Below are 17,162 nucleotides of genomic sequence, written 5' to 3' on the forward strand. Positions count from 1 at the left end.
CAGCCGGTCCTGCTTTCGGCGCTCTAGATCCGTGCTTGTAAGGAGGCGATGGCTTCGCTCATTTGGAGCAACAACCGAGTGTTGAGGTCAGGTGGAGGTGCGTTGGCTGGTGCTGCGGTGTTTGCACCCAAGGTTCCCGCTATGTCGGGGACAAGCTGGGGTAGTGGTGCTCTGCCGAGTTGGTTGGGGAGGAGGGGGAATTCAAGTAGATGCCTTGTGGTCCAGTGCTGGTGCTGCTTGGCGTGGGGCCCGTGGGGCTGCCAGAGGTTACGGTTGGTGGCACAAATGTGCCAGTGAGGCCCATGCCTGGGTCGGTGGTAAGGACTGCTCCTGGTGTCGGGACACTACCGATTGTCGGTATCAGGGTTTCCTGCTGACGAGCCCTGTCCAATTCCTCGTTGTTCGCAACTCGCCGCTGGAGTGCCTCTCGGAGGATGCGATTCTGGTTTGTCATATTTTCGACCTCTCGGCGAGCCGCCATGGCTACCGCGCGTTTGGCCTCGGTCTGTGCACGTGTCTCCATGAGGTCGCGCATCGCTATTTCTAGTGTGTGGTTGGGTCAGTGGTCATGACTGAGCGAGTCTCGATGTTCGGGCTTTTGAACTCGAGAGTGCGCTGGACCTCGCGGATCGCTACTTCGTGGGGCAGATCGTCGTTGTTCGTATCGGGAGTGTTGGTGGCCATTGGGGCTGTGTTGTTCTGCCAGCAAGGAGCGAGGGGAGTCCTTCTAGGGCCAAATGTTTCAGCTGTCTCGAGAAAGGTCTGATCCAGCTAAACACGGGGTGTATCGGTCTGCTACTATAGCTATCGGTCTCGCTTATCTGCAAAACAGATGAAGGTCAAAGGGAAGACCGGGTGTGCCGGCCTTCAACGCTCCGATGCCTAAGTCAGTATTGTTATAAGATAATGATAATGGAAAGCGATAGTAAACAGTTACCTCTTTGGGTTGTTGGAGATGATCTTAATGTAGCATATTTGTGGGAGCTTGGTTCCGTTTCTTTCGGTGTGGGACGCTCGGGGTTCCCGATATCGCCTCGAGGGGTATCGGGACCCTCGGCTGGGAGCTTTCCTTGCTTGTGTATTGGCGATACGAGTCTTGTGCTTCCGATATTTGTGCCTAGGAGGTATGTGTATACCAACAAGATTGATTTACTTCTTCTGCTATCCAAATAAACAATGATTCACTTAAGTTTCCAGCCAATATTGCTAGTAAATAAACTATCCTAAATACGAATCATACTCTAATTAAGGACTTTTACCGAACACTTGACGTGCAGACCTTAAATCTATACATGCTTTGTGATACTTTCACTTCTTATTAGACCAACATCTTTCAAGTATGCTATTGGATAATAATTAGATATAGGAAGAAGGCATCAGCCCAACCATCTTACCTACTGCATGCCTATCGATTACCTAGTGAACCGTATTTTGACAAAGACACGAATGGAAGGGAGGAAGGATGTATACCTTTTACTGTTCAAACTGAAAAATTAAATCAGTTTGATCTCCATAATGATGTAGGACGAGAATGGGGCCGGTTTAACCAGAAAACCATAAAAGTAAAGAAGCGGCATAGAATCAAGAAGAGTAATTGGAAAATAGGTAACTCACGTGTAATGAGGTTACTAGCTGCTGGAATATTCAAGAAGATTTGGTTTTGGACTTTTCGGGCTACTAATGCAAAAAAGTCAGGTTTTGATTGTAAATCAGATTTGATCAACTTTTGGCCAGAATGTCCTTTCGAGACGCACGATACCTTTCCAGAATAGGAACAACGAGATCTTCAAGACTCACCTTAGTGAGCCCTATCAGATTTAGGCCAAAATATATCGTCTTAATTATCCGATTTAGAATTTAATATTTTTAGGCTAGTTTTATATCGTTTTAGGATTCTTTTTATTTTAGGTTCTTAGCTTCCTTTTTAATTTGTATTCTTTAGGATTTCTTGTTAGATTATGATTTTAGGTTTTGGATGCCTATACAAGCCCCTTTGGGGCTGTTTGTTTCACGGGATTGGATGGGATAGGACTGCCTTATTTAATAAATTAATACCTATCCCATGTTTGGCTGAAACAAGGACTATAATAAATGAGACTATGAAGTCCCAAATCAACCTTAACACCTTCTTACATAGTCTCCCCAAATGTCATCGGACTGTGGAAGCAGGTCTTATACAACACTGAAGTCTCGTTCTTCGCTTCAGTCTCCTCCGGCTGCTCTTTTTCAGGTTCAATTCTCTCATTTCTCATGTTCTCTGTCTTGTGTTGATTATTGTTCACTCTCCCCTTCAACCCTCTCTACCTTCTTCTTTCTCTGTCTACTGTAATTTGTTTTATTAAAGATTATGGAATGATTATATACTGTAATTTGTTTATGGGTAGTGATTATTTTACTGATTGATTGAGGATTTGGTGTCTAAGTAGCTTGATTTGTTGAGAATTTGATCAATTTCATGACTAGGTCTCTCTCTCTCTCTCTCTCTCTCACTGATTTGGATATTAGAATTGCTATACGTCGTTGAGTTAGAATTGCCACATATCTTCAACGGATTGCTATATACTAATTACTATTTAGAGTTCTCTTTGAATACTTGTTTGGTTGTATTGTTGTTTAGGAAGTCTGGTCTGTTGCCAATTTCTTATAGGTAGAGGATTCTCGTAAGTGAGGCACTTAATCATCTGTTTCTTGTAATTGAGGATCCCATTTTTTTAGAAGTCCTCTAATGCTGGTTGTTTATGTAATTGACTCAGTCCATGACAAGCTGCTTCCCTGCATTACTCTTTCAGGCATTTCTCTGCCCTTTGGATTCCTAACAAGTACAAAATGCTCCTAACCACTTTTTGATAATATAAATTCAGTCTTATCTTTTGTTTCATTTAGTAATTTATGTTTTTGATATGTGGAGTTAATGAAATTGGTTCTGTTTTCAGATGTATGTGGAGGCTTTGAAATGTGCATTGTGGCTTGCCGCTTTAGCACACTTCTGGAATAATGAAGGTATTACTGATCATATCAGGTTTGTCTCTTAACTTGTATACTGGCATACTACTATTGATTATAGTGATGTTATAAGACTAATCATTGTAAGAAGTATAGCACTTTCAGAATTTCTACATGATAGACAAGTTAAGGGGATTAAACTGAAATTTTGCCAGTTTGTTGTTCGTTGTTTGGTTACTGAGAAAATGTAGAAAATTAAAGGAAAACGAAGTGAAGTGTTGCTTGTTGTTTATAGTCATCAAAGGAACATGTTAAAATTGTGCATATTTGTGTGTTTACAGATGAGTGAGATGACTGTCCCATGACCAAGCTGCCAGAAATCAACTTTGAGGCTCTGTTTTGGCGCAGAACTCCTAGAGAAATGAAGCTTATTTTTAGCCTCATGTTGTATTACGTTTGGAAACTTTCATTATGGAAGGGAGCTTGTCCTTATCACCAAGGGTGGCACTCCTTTCTAATCAAGCAAAATTACCTTTGCTCACAAAGTATGTATTAGCTGATCCTTTAGGATGTGGCTTTGTATCTTGCAGAGGCCATTTTGACCCTTCAGGATGTCTTGTATCTCCGCAATTTATTAATGAAATTATTTCCTATATGATCCAAAAAAAGTGTAAAACTACATTATAAATATTATCTCTTATTAATAGATAATATTTTGCTTTAAAAAAAATATTGTGATATTCAAAATTAAATTAGTCCTAAACACCATCAAACATGGGATATCACTATTGTGATTATTCTACTCTTTAGTCCAACACAATACCAAACATGGGTCAGATATTAATATAGCTAGGGCTGTCAATTCCGACACGACCCGATAACACGACTCGGAACCCGCATGAAATAAAGCGAGTTGAACCTGCACGATTAAAAAGCGGGTCGGCCGTTGGTCAACCCGCCATGACTCATTTAATAAATGGGTCGGCCACGGGTCAACCCGCCAACATGAAGTGAATCCGTATAACCCGATTATGCTATACTTCTTCTTGAAATTTTGGACGGTGGGAGTATTTGATCATAGGATAGATTAGACAATTTGAAATATTTTGCTTTATAATTATTGGATTTAATTATTTATGAATATATATAATTATTTATATTCTTCGTCTTGTGGAGTTTTTAGTTAATTTAATCAATTTATGCTTTTTTTTTTTTGAATCAATGGTGTCAGCCCTTTATTGAAAACAAAAGTATCTAGACATTACAATACTCAGCTGCTACTACAGCTTGAAGAAACGACGGTGTAGAAAAATAAAAAGAGTCATGACTAAGTGTACAGGCATGTGCAGCTAGCATATGAGCAACCCGGTTGCCATTCCGATTAACATAAGACGTCCGAAGATTTGTAGAAGCTGCCAACAAGCAGCCTAAGTCATCATAGAGTCTTCCCAATGAAGATGTATTTGTGGAGTTATGCTCGGTAAGTTGCCGTTGGACCTCCAGAGCATCAGTTTCCAACACTGCCGGTAGCAAAGCTTGGTCCAATGCAAACACAGCAGCTTTCATGCAAGCCAGCACCTCTGCATGTTCCGGGGAAATTAAACCACGAAGAGGACAAGCACCTCCAGCCAACAGGAAACCAAACTCGTTACGTACTACAAAACTAAGTCCACCCCTCCTGGTCACATGATTGAACGAACCATCCACATTGATTTTCAGCATCCCCGCTGAAGGGGCAGACCAACACACAGCTCGGGTCCTAGGAGTTTGGCTCTGGGCCTGTTTCATATTGTGAAATCTGAACTCCTGGAGCCGAGATACAAGATGTAGACTAACATCCGAAGCTGCCATCATCTTCTGATTCCAAACTCTATCGTTCCTCTCCTTCCACACTCCCCATAAAAGAAACATAAGTTCCCCAAAGGTAGCTAAAGATAGTTCCCTGGCACAATACTGCAACCAGTCAAGTAAGTCACTCTGCACAATAACAGGGTTATAGCACACCTATTTGAGTACAGCGTTGGATTGCACGATTGATTTCGTGAAGGGGCAATCCCTGCAAAGATGGAGGGTAGTTTCACTTTGACTCTCACATAGCACACAAACATGAGAATCCAAAACCACTCTTTTAGAAGCAAGACTCCCAAGAGATGGCAGGATATCCAGACACACCCTCCATATGTGGATCTTCGCCTTGTTCGGGATAGAGACCTTCCACATCTTTTTCCAAAACGAGCGTCCAAGAGGTAATGTCAAGGGAGTGTAGTTGGACGCACGCGAAAAAGCAGAACGGTAAGCAGTCTTTACAGAAAATTTACCATCTTTTGACAACTTCCATGTCAATCTATCCACAACGCTTCTTCTACTCAAAGGTATTGCAGTGATCAGAGCCGCTTCTTCCTCCGGGAATAACCTGTGAATCAATGTATCATTCCATACCCCTGTAACTGATATTAGGTCACTGACCTGTTGAACCTCCTCCATTGCCATACTTGAAACTGAAGACTTTCCAGAAGGCAACGCAGAGACCCAATTGTCAGAAAAAACAGAGATACTAGAGCCATCACCGACTTGCCAACAATAACTATCTTCTAAAAGTGCTTTGGTGGAGAAAATACTCCTCCATGAGAATGACGGGGAAGCATGGGGCAAAGCATCCCAAAAAGAACCATCAGGAAAATATTTCGCCTTTCGCCTTATACAAGCGTGCAATGAGTGAAGTAGGGTTATTGAGTACCCGCCAAGCTTGTTTTGCTAACATAGCTGCATTGAATTCTGATAAGCTGCGAAAGCCTAAACCGCCCTCTTCCTTCGGATTACATAACACATTCCATGTCTTCTGATGAATCTTCCGTTTGTCCAAAGTACTACCCCACCAGAACCTTGCACACATTTGTTCCAGATCATCACAGAAGCTTTTGGTTAACTGAAAAACACTCATAGCATATGTAGGCAGTGCCTGAGCCACCACCCTGATTAGAATGTCCTTCCCTGCTCCACTCAAAAGCTTACCTTGCCAATCAGATAGCTTATTCGCCAATCGATCCTTAATATATTGGAAAGTCGAGGTCTTCTTACGCCCCACATATGTAGGCAGCCCAAGATACTTTTCGTGAGATGCCACTACTTCGACCCCCAACAAATCTGAAACCTCCTCCTTCATCACTTCAGACACAGTCTTGCTAAAAACCACTGAGCTCTTACCAAAATTAACCAATTGTCCTGATGCCCACCCATAAGTCTCAATGACATCTTGCAACTCATAACAAGCCTCTAAGGACGCCTGAGCATAAATCATACTATCATCCGCAAACAACAAATGATTGATTGAAGGGGCATCCTGACAAATGTCAATACCTGGCAACAAACCATCAGATTGTTTTTGTTTCAACAAAGCTGAAAAACCTTCAGCTCCAATAAGAAATAAATAGGGAGACAAAGGATCCCCTTGTCGTAATCCTCTACTGGGAATAAGATATCCCCGTGGTCGCCCCCTCACCAAGAAAGAATATCTAACCGAATTGACACATTGCATCACCATACGAATCCAATTATGAGCAAAACCAAAACGGACCATCACCTTTTCCAAAAACACCCACTCCATTTTGTCATAAGCTTTACTCAAGTCTAATTTCAGAGCCATAAAACCCTCATTACCATCCCTTTTATTATGCACAAAGTGAGCAATCTCATTTGCGACTAATATGTTGTCAGTGATCAATCTAACTGGCACAAAAGCACTCTGGAATGGAGAAATCACTGAGGGTAGCACTACCTTCAGTCTGTTAGCAATAACCTTCGAACAAATCTTATAGATTACATTACAAAGCGCAATCGGTCTCAAGTCAGACATTTGTTCAGGATTACTAACCTTTGGTATGAGGCAAATATGAGTAAAATTTATCTGCTTTAGGAGATGACCCGTTTGAAGAAAACCTTGAACTGCTTCAAACACATCACCACCAATATGTTCCCAATAATGTTGAAAAAAATAGAGGAGGCATGCCATCAGGCCCAGGTGATTTAGTCGGATACATCTGGAAAAGAGCAGACCAGACCTCTTCCAGGGAATAAGGTGCATTAAGAAGAGAATTCATCTCTGGAGTCACGACAGGGGTGATAGCTTCTAATGTCTTGTCCACTGCCTCATAATCAATCTCTGAAGCTTTGAACATCTTGGAGAAGTAAGAATTAATCACCTCCGCCATCCCAGAGTCATCATCATGACATTGCCCTTCTTCATCAAACAAACCCTTTAATGTGTTCTTCCTCTTTCGATTCTCAGTTTTCAGATGAAAGAATCTCGTATTTCGGTCTCCCTCCTTAAGCCAGGTCACCTTTGACCTTTGCTTCCAGAATAACTCCTCCTGGTACAATAAAGACTGGAGTTTGTCCATCATCTCTTTCTTCTCGTGTTGCACTTCAATCGAGATTGGAATCTCCAATAATTCTCCAATCTTGAACGTATACCTCGCATCTGCAATTGCCTGCCTCTGAACACTTGCTTCTGCCATTTATCGAGTTGTAGACGCGTATGTGTTATCTTTTGTGTAACACAAAACATGGGAGCCCCGACTATATCCGTCACCCAAGCCTCCTTTACCACATCATCACACTCTGGGTGTTGTAGCCAAAACGCTTAAACTTGAAGTGGTGTCGCCAAGAACGATTAGCTAGAGGCGAAGTACTAGCCTTCAGAAGAAGGGGAACATGATCTGAATCAGACGGAGGAAGATGGAAGAGCTTGGAATAACCAAAAAGATCAAACCATGCCGGGGTACATACTGCTCGGTCCAACCGCAAGAGAGTGTCTGAGTTCCACCAGGTAGCCATAGCAACATGGAACCCTAGATCCAACAGATCGCAGTAGCCCAGAGCTTCCCTGAATCCCCTCATCTGTCTTTCCACTCTGATCGGACCAGAAATCTTCTCTCCACTGTTCAATATTTCATCAAAATCTCCAATGACGATCCAGGGCAGCGAATCCAAGTCGAAGAGATCGCATAGTAACTGCCATGAACGATCCCTCTCTCCTGATCTGGAATAGCCATAAAACCCGGTTACCCTCCAAGATGGAATACCAGATTCCCCCACCATTACGGCATCCATATGATGCACTGACTTCGTGCCTAAATTCAGATGTACATCATCATTCCAAAACAGACCCAATCCACCTGATTGGCCTTCACTGAGAACTACCTCTGCATGAGCAAAACCCAGCGCCCTCCGTAGGTTATCAAAGTCTCCTTGCCTACTAATCTTTGTCTCACACAAAAAGACAATCTGAGGACGGTTCTGAGAGATCAAGTCCTTCAGCGCCCTAGTTGTTACGTCATTGCAGATGCCTCTGCAATTCCAGCTAAGCAAATCCAGATCCATGGACGCCGATAGTTACTTTCTAGCCCTAGAAAGTCACCCTAGTGTGAAACGCAACTAGGTCAGAAAAACAGGAATCTTGGCCGAAAGATTATTTACTAATTTATGCAATTTTTAGTTAAATGGGTCACATTGTTAACCCTTAAATGAGTTATTTTGTCTAACACGACACGACATATTTGTTAAATGGGTTAAGCGGAAAACGGGTAACCCGTTTAATAAATAGGTTGGGTTTGGGTTTAAATTTTTGACACGATTATTAAAGGATTAATTTCAGTTTACCCCCCTGAGGTTAGGGGTCGTCATCATGTTAGTCCCTCTAGTTTCAATTTAATCAGTAACACCCTTGTACTCTCCAAATTCATCAGCCGTGTCCAATTTCTACTATTCCGTCCAATTTGGACCGTTAAGTCTGACTTTTGAGGGCTAAAATGGTCATTTCAAGACAAAAAAAAAACTTAAAAAAAAAAGAATTTTTTTTGAAATTTTTTCTTCTTTTTTTTTTTGAAATTTTTTTCTGTTTTTTTTTTCTTTTAAATTTTTTTTTTCCTTTTTTTTATTTTCTTTTTCTTCGCTTATTATTATTATTATTTATAATTTTGTCTTCAACCTATACACCACAAGTTATAATAGGTTTATAAAAACAAAAAAAATACTCTAGGTGGTTAAAAAGCCGCTCGCTGGTCTACGATATTTGTGATATATCTCCGATAAAGCGAAGAATTTTAGGATATATCTGTAAAATATAATAGGTTTATAAAGTGAAGAATTTTAGGATATATCCCCAATAAAGTGAAGAAATATCTATAAAATATGATTAAAAAAATAAATACAGATATTTCTTCACTTTATTGGGGATATATCCTAAAATTCTTCGCTTTATCGGAGATGTTCCACAAATATTGTAGACTAGCGAGCGAAGAATTTTAGGATATATCCCCAATAAAGTGAAGAAATATATGTATTTATTTTTTTAATCATATTTTACAAATATTTCTTCACTTTATTAGAGATATATCATATTATTCTTCACTTTATAAACCTATTATATTTTATAAATATATTTTACAAATATATCCTAAAATTTTTCGCTTTATCGGAGATATATCACAAATATCGTAGACCAGCGAGCGACTTTTTAACCACCTAGAGTATTTTTTTTTTTTTTTTATAAACCTATTATAACTTGTGGTGTATAGGTTGAAGACAAAATTTATAAAAATAAAAAAATAAAAAGAAACACCTAGAGTATTTTTTTATTTATTTTTATAAACCTATTATAACTTGTGGTGTATAAGTTGAAGACAAAATTTAAAAAAAAATAATAATAATAAGCGAAGAAACAGAAAAAAAAAAAAAAAAAAAAAAAAAAAAAAAAAAAAAACGAACAAAAAAAAAATGGGTTGGGTTTGAGTTTGTATCTTGCGACACGACAAATACATTGACGAACCTAACCCGACACGACCCATTGACAACCCTAAATATAGCTTAAACTAGGTTAGTGGAGTCCTGGACTGTTATAGAAATTAAGGCGGGGCATAATAGTCCTATGAAACAAACATGCCCTTTATGCTTTGTATTAATCAGTTTATCATATCAAATTTAATAAAATGAGAGACTTTTCTCAAATTCTCTGGTGGACTCCAAATTTGTCTTTTTATGATTTATTGCTTGTAAACTTAGGTTATTTCCGACTGCGTCACTCTCTCATTATATTAAGAGATTTTTGTCTAAGAAATATGCCTCCTCAGCGAGAAAAACTTTTCGTATCCGAACATCTATCCTTCTCACTAGAAGATGAGTGGCAAGAGCGTCTGTTACTTTTCTAAGTGAGAAAACCCCTAACTGAGTAGTTGGAGATCGATGCTGCAAGCAACGATCATATATTCATATATATGCAGAATTGCAGATGGAAGCCATACCAACACATCAAATAACGACCAGCCGAACAGTGAATAGCTTAAACCAAGACCATTGTCTCCCAAACAACCCAAAAGAGCCATAAAAAGGAGATGAATCTACAAGCCCGAAGATGGCTCAAAAGTCAAAATTGACGCCGCTAGAGTTCTCAAAGGAGGAGAGGAAGGAGAGGCCGGGCCTCCAGTTTTGATTATTTTTGCGCAGAACTTAATATACCACATCTAATTTTCATGCGAGCGATCTATTTGGATGGATTGCAAATTCAAATCGCCAAATTGTTATATTCAGTAATTAATATAGTACCAGCCTCTCAAGCGTGTGTGTGTTTATTTGCTTCTTTCATATATGTTAATGAGAATAGCACCCATGTATATGATTCAAGTAAACACACTAGTTGATCTATAGGTTAATCCAACACCCATATCTCAAAGTGTCACAAAATATTGGTGGTCAAAGAAACCGATCTGCTAGGTAGCTACTTCAACTTGAAACTTTCAAACCCAAAAAGTAAGCACTAACCAAATGGTCAATTACTTAGTTAGTTAGTTAGTCAGTTGGCAGGACAGTTGGTAATCCTTGTCGGTCGAATTAGTTAGTCGTTAGTGACCGACGAAATTAAAAGATAAAAAAGAGAGAGATATTTTATGGAATGGATAATCCTATTCTATACTAATTCAAACAAAATTGCTCAACGTTTTTTCCATCGAAAGCAGATTAGTCATCAGTCACTAGTTTAATTCCCATTGGCTTCTAGCCTTTTATTTGGATTAACGTACCGACATCCTCTCCTGATTAATTTGTTTCGTTTTGATATCGGAGGGGATTGAAGTTAATTAACTTGAAGCACACGTTAATTCATTACTCAAGTTCATTTTCAACACCATACTGTCCATACATGTTGAACAAGTGGCTCAAGTTGGTGTGATTCACAGCTTAGTTAACTCGATCATTTAGAGGAAGCGAATTGTAGAGTGAATTATCCCATGGATATATAAATGTAGATCGATCGGCAGATCAGTTTATCATTAAATGAAATTAGTCTTTCATTACATAGTGTTAGTCTAAATTGAACTAGAAAATGTCTACATACCCGATGAAAATAGTGGGGAGTTATAATTGTATTAATTGTGAGAGTGAAGAGTTTGAAATTAATAATTATTTTCTTTTATTTATTTTTTTTTATTTTTCTTTTAACGTTTTAGTCCCTGAAAATAAAATATAATTCATGATATTTTAATATTTGAGAGTTATAAAGGTAAAAAAAAAAAAAAAAATCAGTTTTGGCTAATAACACTGTTTCTCTTAATAATAGTATAGATAGATAATGTGTGTCGGACATTAATGCATTCAAAGACACTTATTATGAGAAACAATTGCTTTGGAAAATCTGTTAACGATAATAGATTGGCAAAAGGAAACTAAAAGAGTACGTAACTGCTTGTACGTGTAGATTAATTGGAAAACCCCAGTTGATACCAATACCATATCATCGGTTAATAAAATTTCTGGGGTGGTTGATTGGAAACCCCTGTTCGATAGTGTACAGAATTAATAGTTATGTAACTGTATATATATGTTACAAGAGTTAAGAGTACTCGATTGTTTCTTAGCTGATTGATTATTAGTTTATTACTGACTTATAAAGGGTGATCCAGAAAATGAGTGCATTGTTCCGATTGTTAAAATAGGTTGGAAAGGAGATCAAAGAAGGCTGGTTGCTGGCCAGCTTTCCTATTACTTCTTTAACTATGATCATATTGTCAAATTAAATCTAAACTAATATGTGTGCTCCTTCGATCCCTGATCTCCAAACTGAAATAATAAAATAGTCAATGTAAAATAACGTTTTTTAAATTAATGAAGTCTAAGAAGTTAAGCTTCTTAGTAGGTCAAGCAGATTTTATCCATAACGAGCTATTGAAACAGTTCATGTTATTCAACAATTAAACTTACAGTGCTTGATAATTAAAACCAGAAATAGGAATTAATACATCAAAACAGCAAACGCTTTCTGTTGAATCGATGAATATACAGTCAGCATACAAAGTGAAGACTTGAATTTAAAAATACAAATACAATCTTTAGGCACTTTACATTTAGGAAATGGAATAAGGGATACAAATACATTCTTTACTGTGCTACTTCTAAATGCTAAGTTCAATCATAAAGTGCCTAATTTCCAACAAGAAATGGGTAAAAAAACAGAGTCTGTATTAATCATGTACCACTTGTTTTCTATACCTTTAGCCCTTAAATATTGATTAGTATTTAAGATTTGAAATCAAAATGCAAAAAGCACATCAGAAATGCCAGCAGCTTGTTCAACCCAAGGAACACTCAAGTTCAATTTGCCATCAGCAGACCACTCAAAAGCTACCTCAGCACCATTCAAACAACATTTCTTTGGTGACTCACTTGAGTAGGCCAGGAACATGCCTCCACCCTTGACTTTGATCATGGCACTAAACTCAACCGCGGTACTTCTGAACTCCAACTCTTGGAGTGTGCCTCCACAGTTGAACATGTTTGTAAGTCCAATTGGCGCGAACTTAATGCTGTGGCCTAGCTTTCTAACCGGCACAAAGCTCAAAATCTCAAATGAAGATGGCTGGATGACGATTTGAATTGCATCGGACTTTGGGGTCATCAGGAGGAGCTCATCAACCTCGCTGAGGTAGACAACGTACTCTTCAGCCTCGCCCAAATGGGCTGCTTCAGACTTTTGGTCCCATTCAATCTCACGAACATGTAATGAACAAGAGATTGGCTTGTAGCACTCTGAGTGGCCTTTGATCCTCTGTTCCTTGGGGTCCCAACCAGCCCCTTGACAATTGAAAGCTCCAATGACACCGCCATACTGTAATAAGTAACATGATTGAGTAAGACTCTCAGTAACCTCAACTTCTCGGGGTTAATGATATTACTCTTCACACAGTAGTTGTACAATTTGTTTAAGAAAGTAAGTATACATGTAGATGCACATAGGGAAATACCTTGTTAAAGTTCCAAATTTTCAGGACAGTCTTATCATCAAATAAAGGGTTTTTGAAGAGGCAGTCCCTGGTTGGGAGAGCGAAATGCTGGCACTTGGGAATGGTACCATCCGGGTAAACAAGCTTCTTAATGAGATCGAAATCATGCCCTGAAACTGAGTCACTTACATAAACCGGACCCCCACAGATTGCTCTTGATCCTGCATGAAATTTGGCACATAAATGGTCTGATTGAAACATGTCCCAATCAGGCTGTATCATCTGGCCCATCCACATGCTGTTGTAAGCGCAGTGGATCATATGAACTCCTTGTAACCAGTAGACTCCCATTGGATCTCCATTCGGATCCTGAAACCAAAAATCGTCACCTGCAACGCAAACACAAAATCCATGAATTCATTAAGAATCTCTTGTGGTTTTCAAATGAATTTGTTGCAACAGAAGATCGATTTGTTTATACTTCCTTACCGACTCTTCCAATAGAGATTTGCTTTGTGCCAAGAAAGAAGAAGTCATTGCATTGCTGCATGCTAGCAATAAGTCCAGTCCCATTGAAGTTCTTCTGAAGAGAATGAGTCAGCCCCTTGTAATAAGCCTTTGCAAGCTCCACACGGCCTCCGTATTCCTCGGATACATATTCAAGTGTCTACAGGAAATTCACATGATATGAATAACTGAAAGATTACGATAGTCAATAGAATATAGACTATAAAATGGTGATGAGCAGAAGACTTACATGAATTACATCCACTTTGACTCCAGTGATACCAACTTCAGAAAGGTAAGAGTGCATGGAGTCATAGAAACTATCAGCTTGATCAGGATGAACAAGCCCAATCCCGCCCTCAATGATTTTCACCACAGCCAGATCATTCATCGTCCCGTCTAGTCCAGGTGAGACTTTGCAAGGAATGATCTTTGAACTGAGATGAGTTGAACCTGGCCTAACACCACCCCACGCACCACAAAGAGCATGCCATACATATATGTCATCCAAACCTTTAAACTTGGTTCTCAAGTCACCTGTGAAGGCCTTCATTCCATAGTTTTTGTCACTGCCAGAACTGCTTCCACGGAATTCATTAGAAGCACTGCTCTCTCCTTCACCAATGATATCATTCAACTCTGTCTTCAGCTTCTGAAGTTTTTTTTCGAACACAGACAACTCAGTGACTCCAGAATGAAGGGCCTTGTCGTGTTCCTTCTCAGCATGCTCTATTTCAATTGCCTTGGCAATCAGCAGTTTTGGCTTTTTGGGATCAAATGAAGGAGCATCAGGACCCAACATAGAGCCACCTCTGTAGTTCCTGAACTTTTTGTTCTCCTCAAAACTGTGAAGCCTAGCAGTCATTTGAGTCCCACCAAGAACTAGATTTTTTGTGTCCTCCTTCAGGTCCTCATCATCCTTATTGATGCTTTGCCAACCATCATCAATTATGAGAAACCGCGGGGACACACCGCCTTCAACAAATTCTTTCACACCATGCCAGACACCAACAGGTTCTACAGTCAAGTAGAATGCATCCCAAGTGCACCAACCAAATTTGTTAACTAGATTTGGGACCGTCTTCTCTTCCAAGAGCCTAAAACTATTGAGATGGACTCTAACAGCACTATAGGCTTCTTTCATCAAGTTGTAGGGATTGTCAGAAGCATGAACATAAGCAATGGCATCGAAATTCGACGCTTTTACTTGACTAGAACCACTCTCGGCGCAGATCATGACATGGTCATCACTGCCAGGATGAAGAGCAGACCTGAAGTTGGCTTCAATGATGGGTATGATTATAACATAGGACTTGATCTCCGGGACATCTAAGAGCACCCATTGGGTTTCCATTTGCAAGTTTGAACCAGAGTTTCCCACCCACATGGTAGACCACCATGTCTTGAACCTAAAGATGCTAAGGAAATCCCTGTTACTGAGTTTCCCCAAGGAGTTGAGCAGCCTATCTGAGGGAACCTCCTTGTTGAATCCCAGGAAGGCACCCTTGTGGGACCAAGCACGAACCCGTTGGAGCAGAGGAAGTGGAGCATCAGAGGATTGGCAGGCTGAGTGGAAGTCCCTGAAAGTTACATTGCTTGGAACTTCAGAGAGCAATGGAACACCTTTGACACTAAGCTTTCCATTAGAGAGGTCAAAGTATTTTCCAGAACTCTCGGACCGGAACGCCTTGAAAACTGGACTAATAGGATCATTAGGAGGTACCATGAGGAGGAAAACAAAGAAAAGAAGAAGATTATATATATAGCTAGGCTAGGATGGAGATTTGCAGAAGTGCCGAACAAAGACAGCAAGTAATGAATAAGAGTTGGAAGACTGATTTATGAAAATATGGGGAGGCTGTGCAAGAATTTATAGACAGAAACCAAAGAGAGGGAAATGGGTGTGCGTATAAAGTTGAATAGAAAATAGAATCAAGGAGAAGTATCCGGAAAACAGAGTCGGTCGGTTGCCCTTTTTCCTGTAAACTGTGTGCTTTATCCCAATGACCTCATTCCATGAAAGACGCACCGACTCCATGCACAGTGACTCAAAGTTATTGTTAAATACCAGTAAGTTGAATGGTTCGTGACTTCTAAATATTTAAATAATCGAATTCAAAGTTGAAACTCACTTGAAAGGGTCGATGACTTCCATGAAAGGTCGTAGTTTCTGGGACATTTGAGTGGCAGAGTAGACGTAAGACAACTGGAAGTTTCATTTTTAAGAAGATCAGAGAGTCGGTTTACCCGTTACAAATAAAATTTGTCTTGATTAATTTATTTCAGACGATTTTTAGAATCGTTGAACGTGGGAAATTTAAATTTTAGATGAATATTCTTAACCAATAAAGTTACAAGCTCGAAGCACTCATTATTAAACTCACGTAAGACAAGCAAAAAGTAACGTTATGAGCTATAGGCATAGGTCCACGCAACTAAATGAACTGTTACGTGGGGACTGCTGAGCATTTTATCCAAACTTAAAGTTGAGTTATCCGCATATCGTTGTAACCTGGAGGATAAACTTCTGCGAAATATGCTGCTCCCAACAGCAACTAACATTCAACTCTGGTGGAATCTACTACAGAAAGAGAGAAGAATATAATCGTCAAAAAATAAGAAGAGAGAAGAATATCTTTCTTCAACTGGATCCTTGTACTATTTTTACTTTGGAATCTGGAAAAGTACTTCCGCATTATTCTCCTTTATTCTTTCAATATAGCTCGTAACGTTGCCATCAATTGGTTTTAAACCTTCTATAGAGCATATCTAAACATGGAAAATTCGATATCTGAACTAAAGCATCGCAAGCCACAAGCTGTAACAAAATAAGTTTGGAACTGTAAACTGACTTTGTATTCAATGGTCCCATTCCACCCTCATAGGGTGGAATTTGACTGCTCTTTACCCACATACGAATTTCCTATTTACAAAATCTTGCGAGCAAGTTACTTGGTAAAATGAAGAAGCATGCTACTTGCGTCACAGGATTGAAATATCTGCGAAATCTCTTATATATCCCTTTTAGGAGTGATCGATATATTATAGAGGGAAATATCCTATCTTCCACCATTTCTCTGAAATTTCTCCGATATAGTCAAATATCCTCGATATATAGATATTTAGGATATATCCTGACAAAATAAAGAAATATCTGTAAAAACTGACGAGAAAAAAAAAATCTAGAAGTTACTCAATTATTCACAAAGAACATACATTATGGAATATGGATGTTATGTGAGGGTGTAAAATTTTAAGATTGGTTTCTAGTCAGGAAATTGCCTAATAAAGAGGCAACGCAACCTGTTTGGGAAAAATGTCTCGAGGTGAAATCTCCCAAGGTGGATTTGTGTGAGGTGAAATCCCCTCAAGGTGGATTTAGGTGAGGAGAAATCCCTTCAGAGAGAATCTAGGTGAGAAGTAATTCCCTAAAGGCAAAATCTG

General features: G+C 39.3%; 1 protein-coding gene across 1 annotated transcript; it reads right to left on the minus strand.

Annotated features, from left to right (window-relative positions):
- Positions 1-12,247: 12,247 nt before the first annotated feature.
- Positions 12,248-15,897, minus strand: LOC133723886 (stachyose synthase). Its single transcript, XM_062150755.1, has 4 exons — positions 13,969-15,897; positions 13,701-13,878; positions 13,233-13,600; positions 12,248-13,096 (listed from the first exon to the last, which is right to left on the minus strand). Exons 1-4 carry the CDS (start codon positions 15,442-15,444, stop codon positions 12,521-12,523), a joined length of 2,598 nt encoding a protein of 865 aa, XP_062006739.1. The 5' UTR covers positions 15,445-15,897; the 3' UTR covers positions 12,248-12,520.
- Positions 15,898-17,162: the final 1,265 nt, after the last annotated feature.

The sequence above is a fragment of the Rosa rugosa genome, chromosome 7, assembly GCF_958449725.1.
Source record: "Rosa rugosa chromosome 7, drRosRugo1.1, whole genome shotgun sequence".
Lineage (NCBI taxonomy): Eukaryota > Viridiplantae > Streptophyta > Magnoliopsida > Rosales > Rosaceae > Rosa > Rosa rugosa.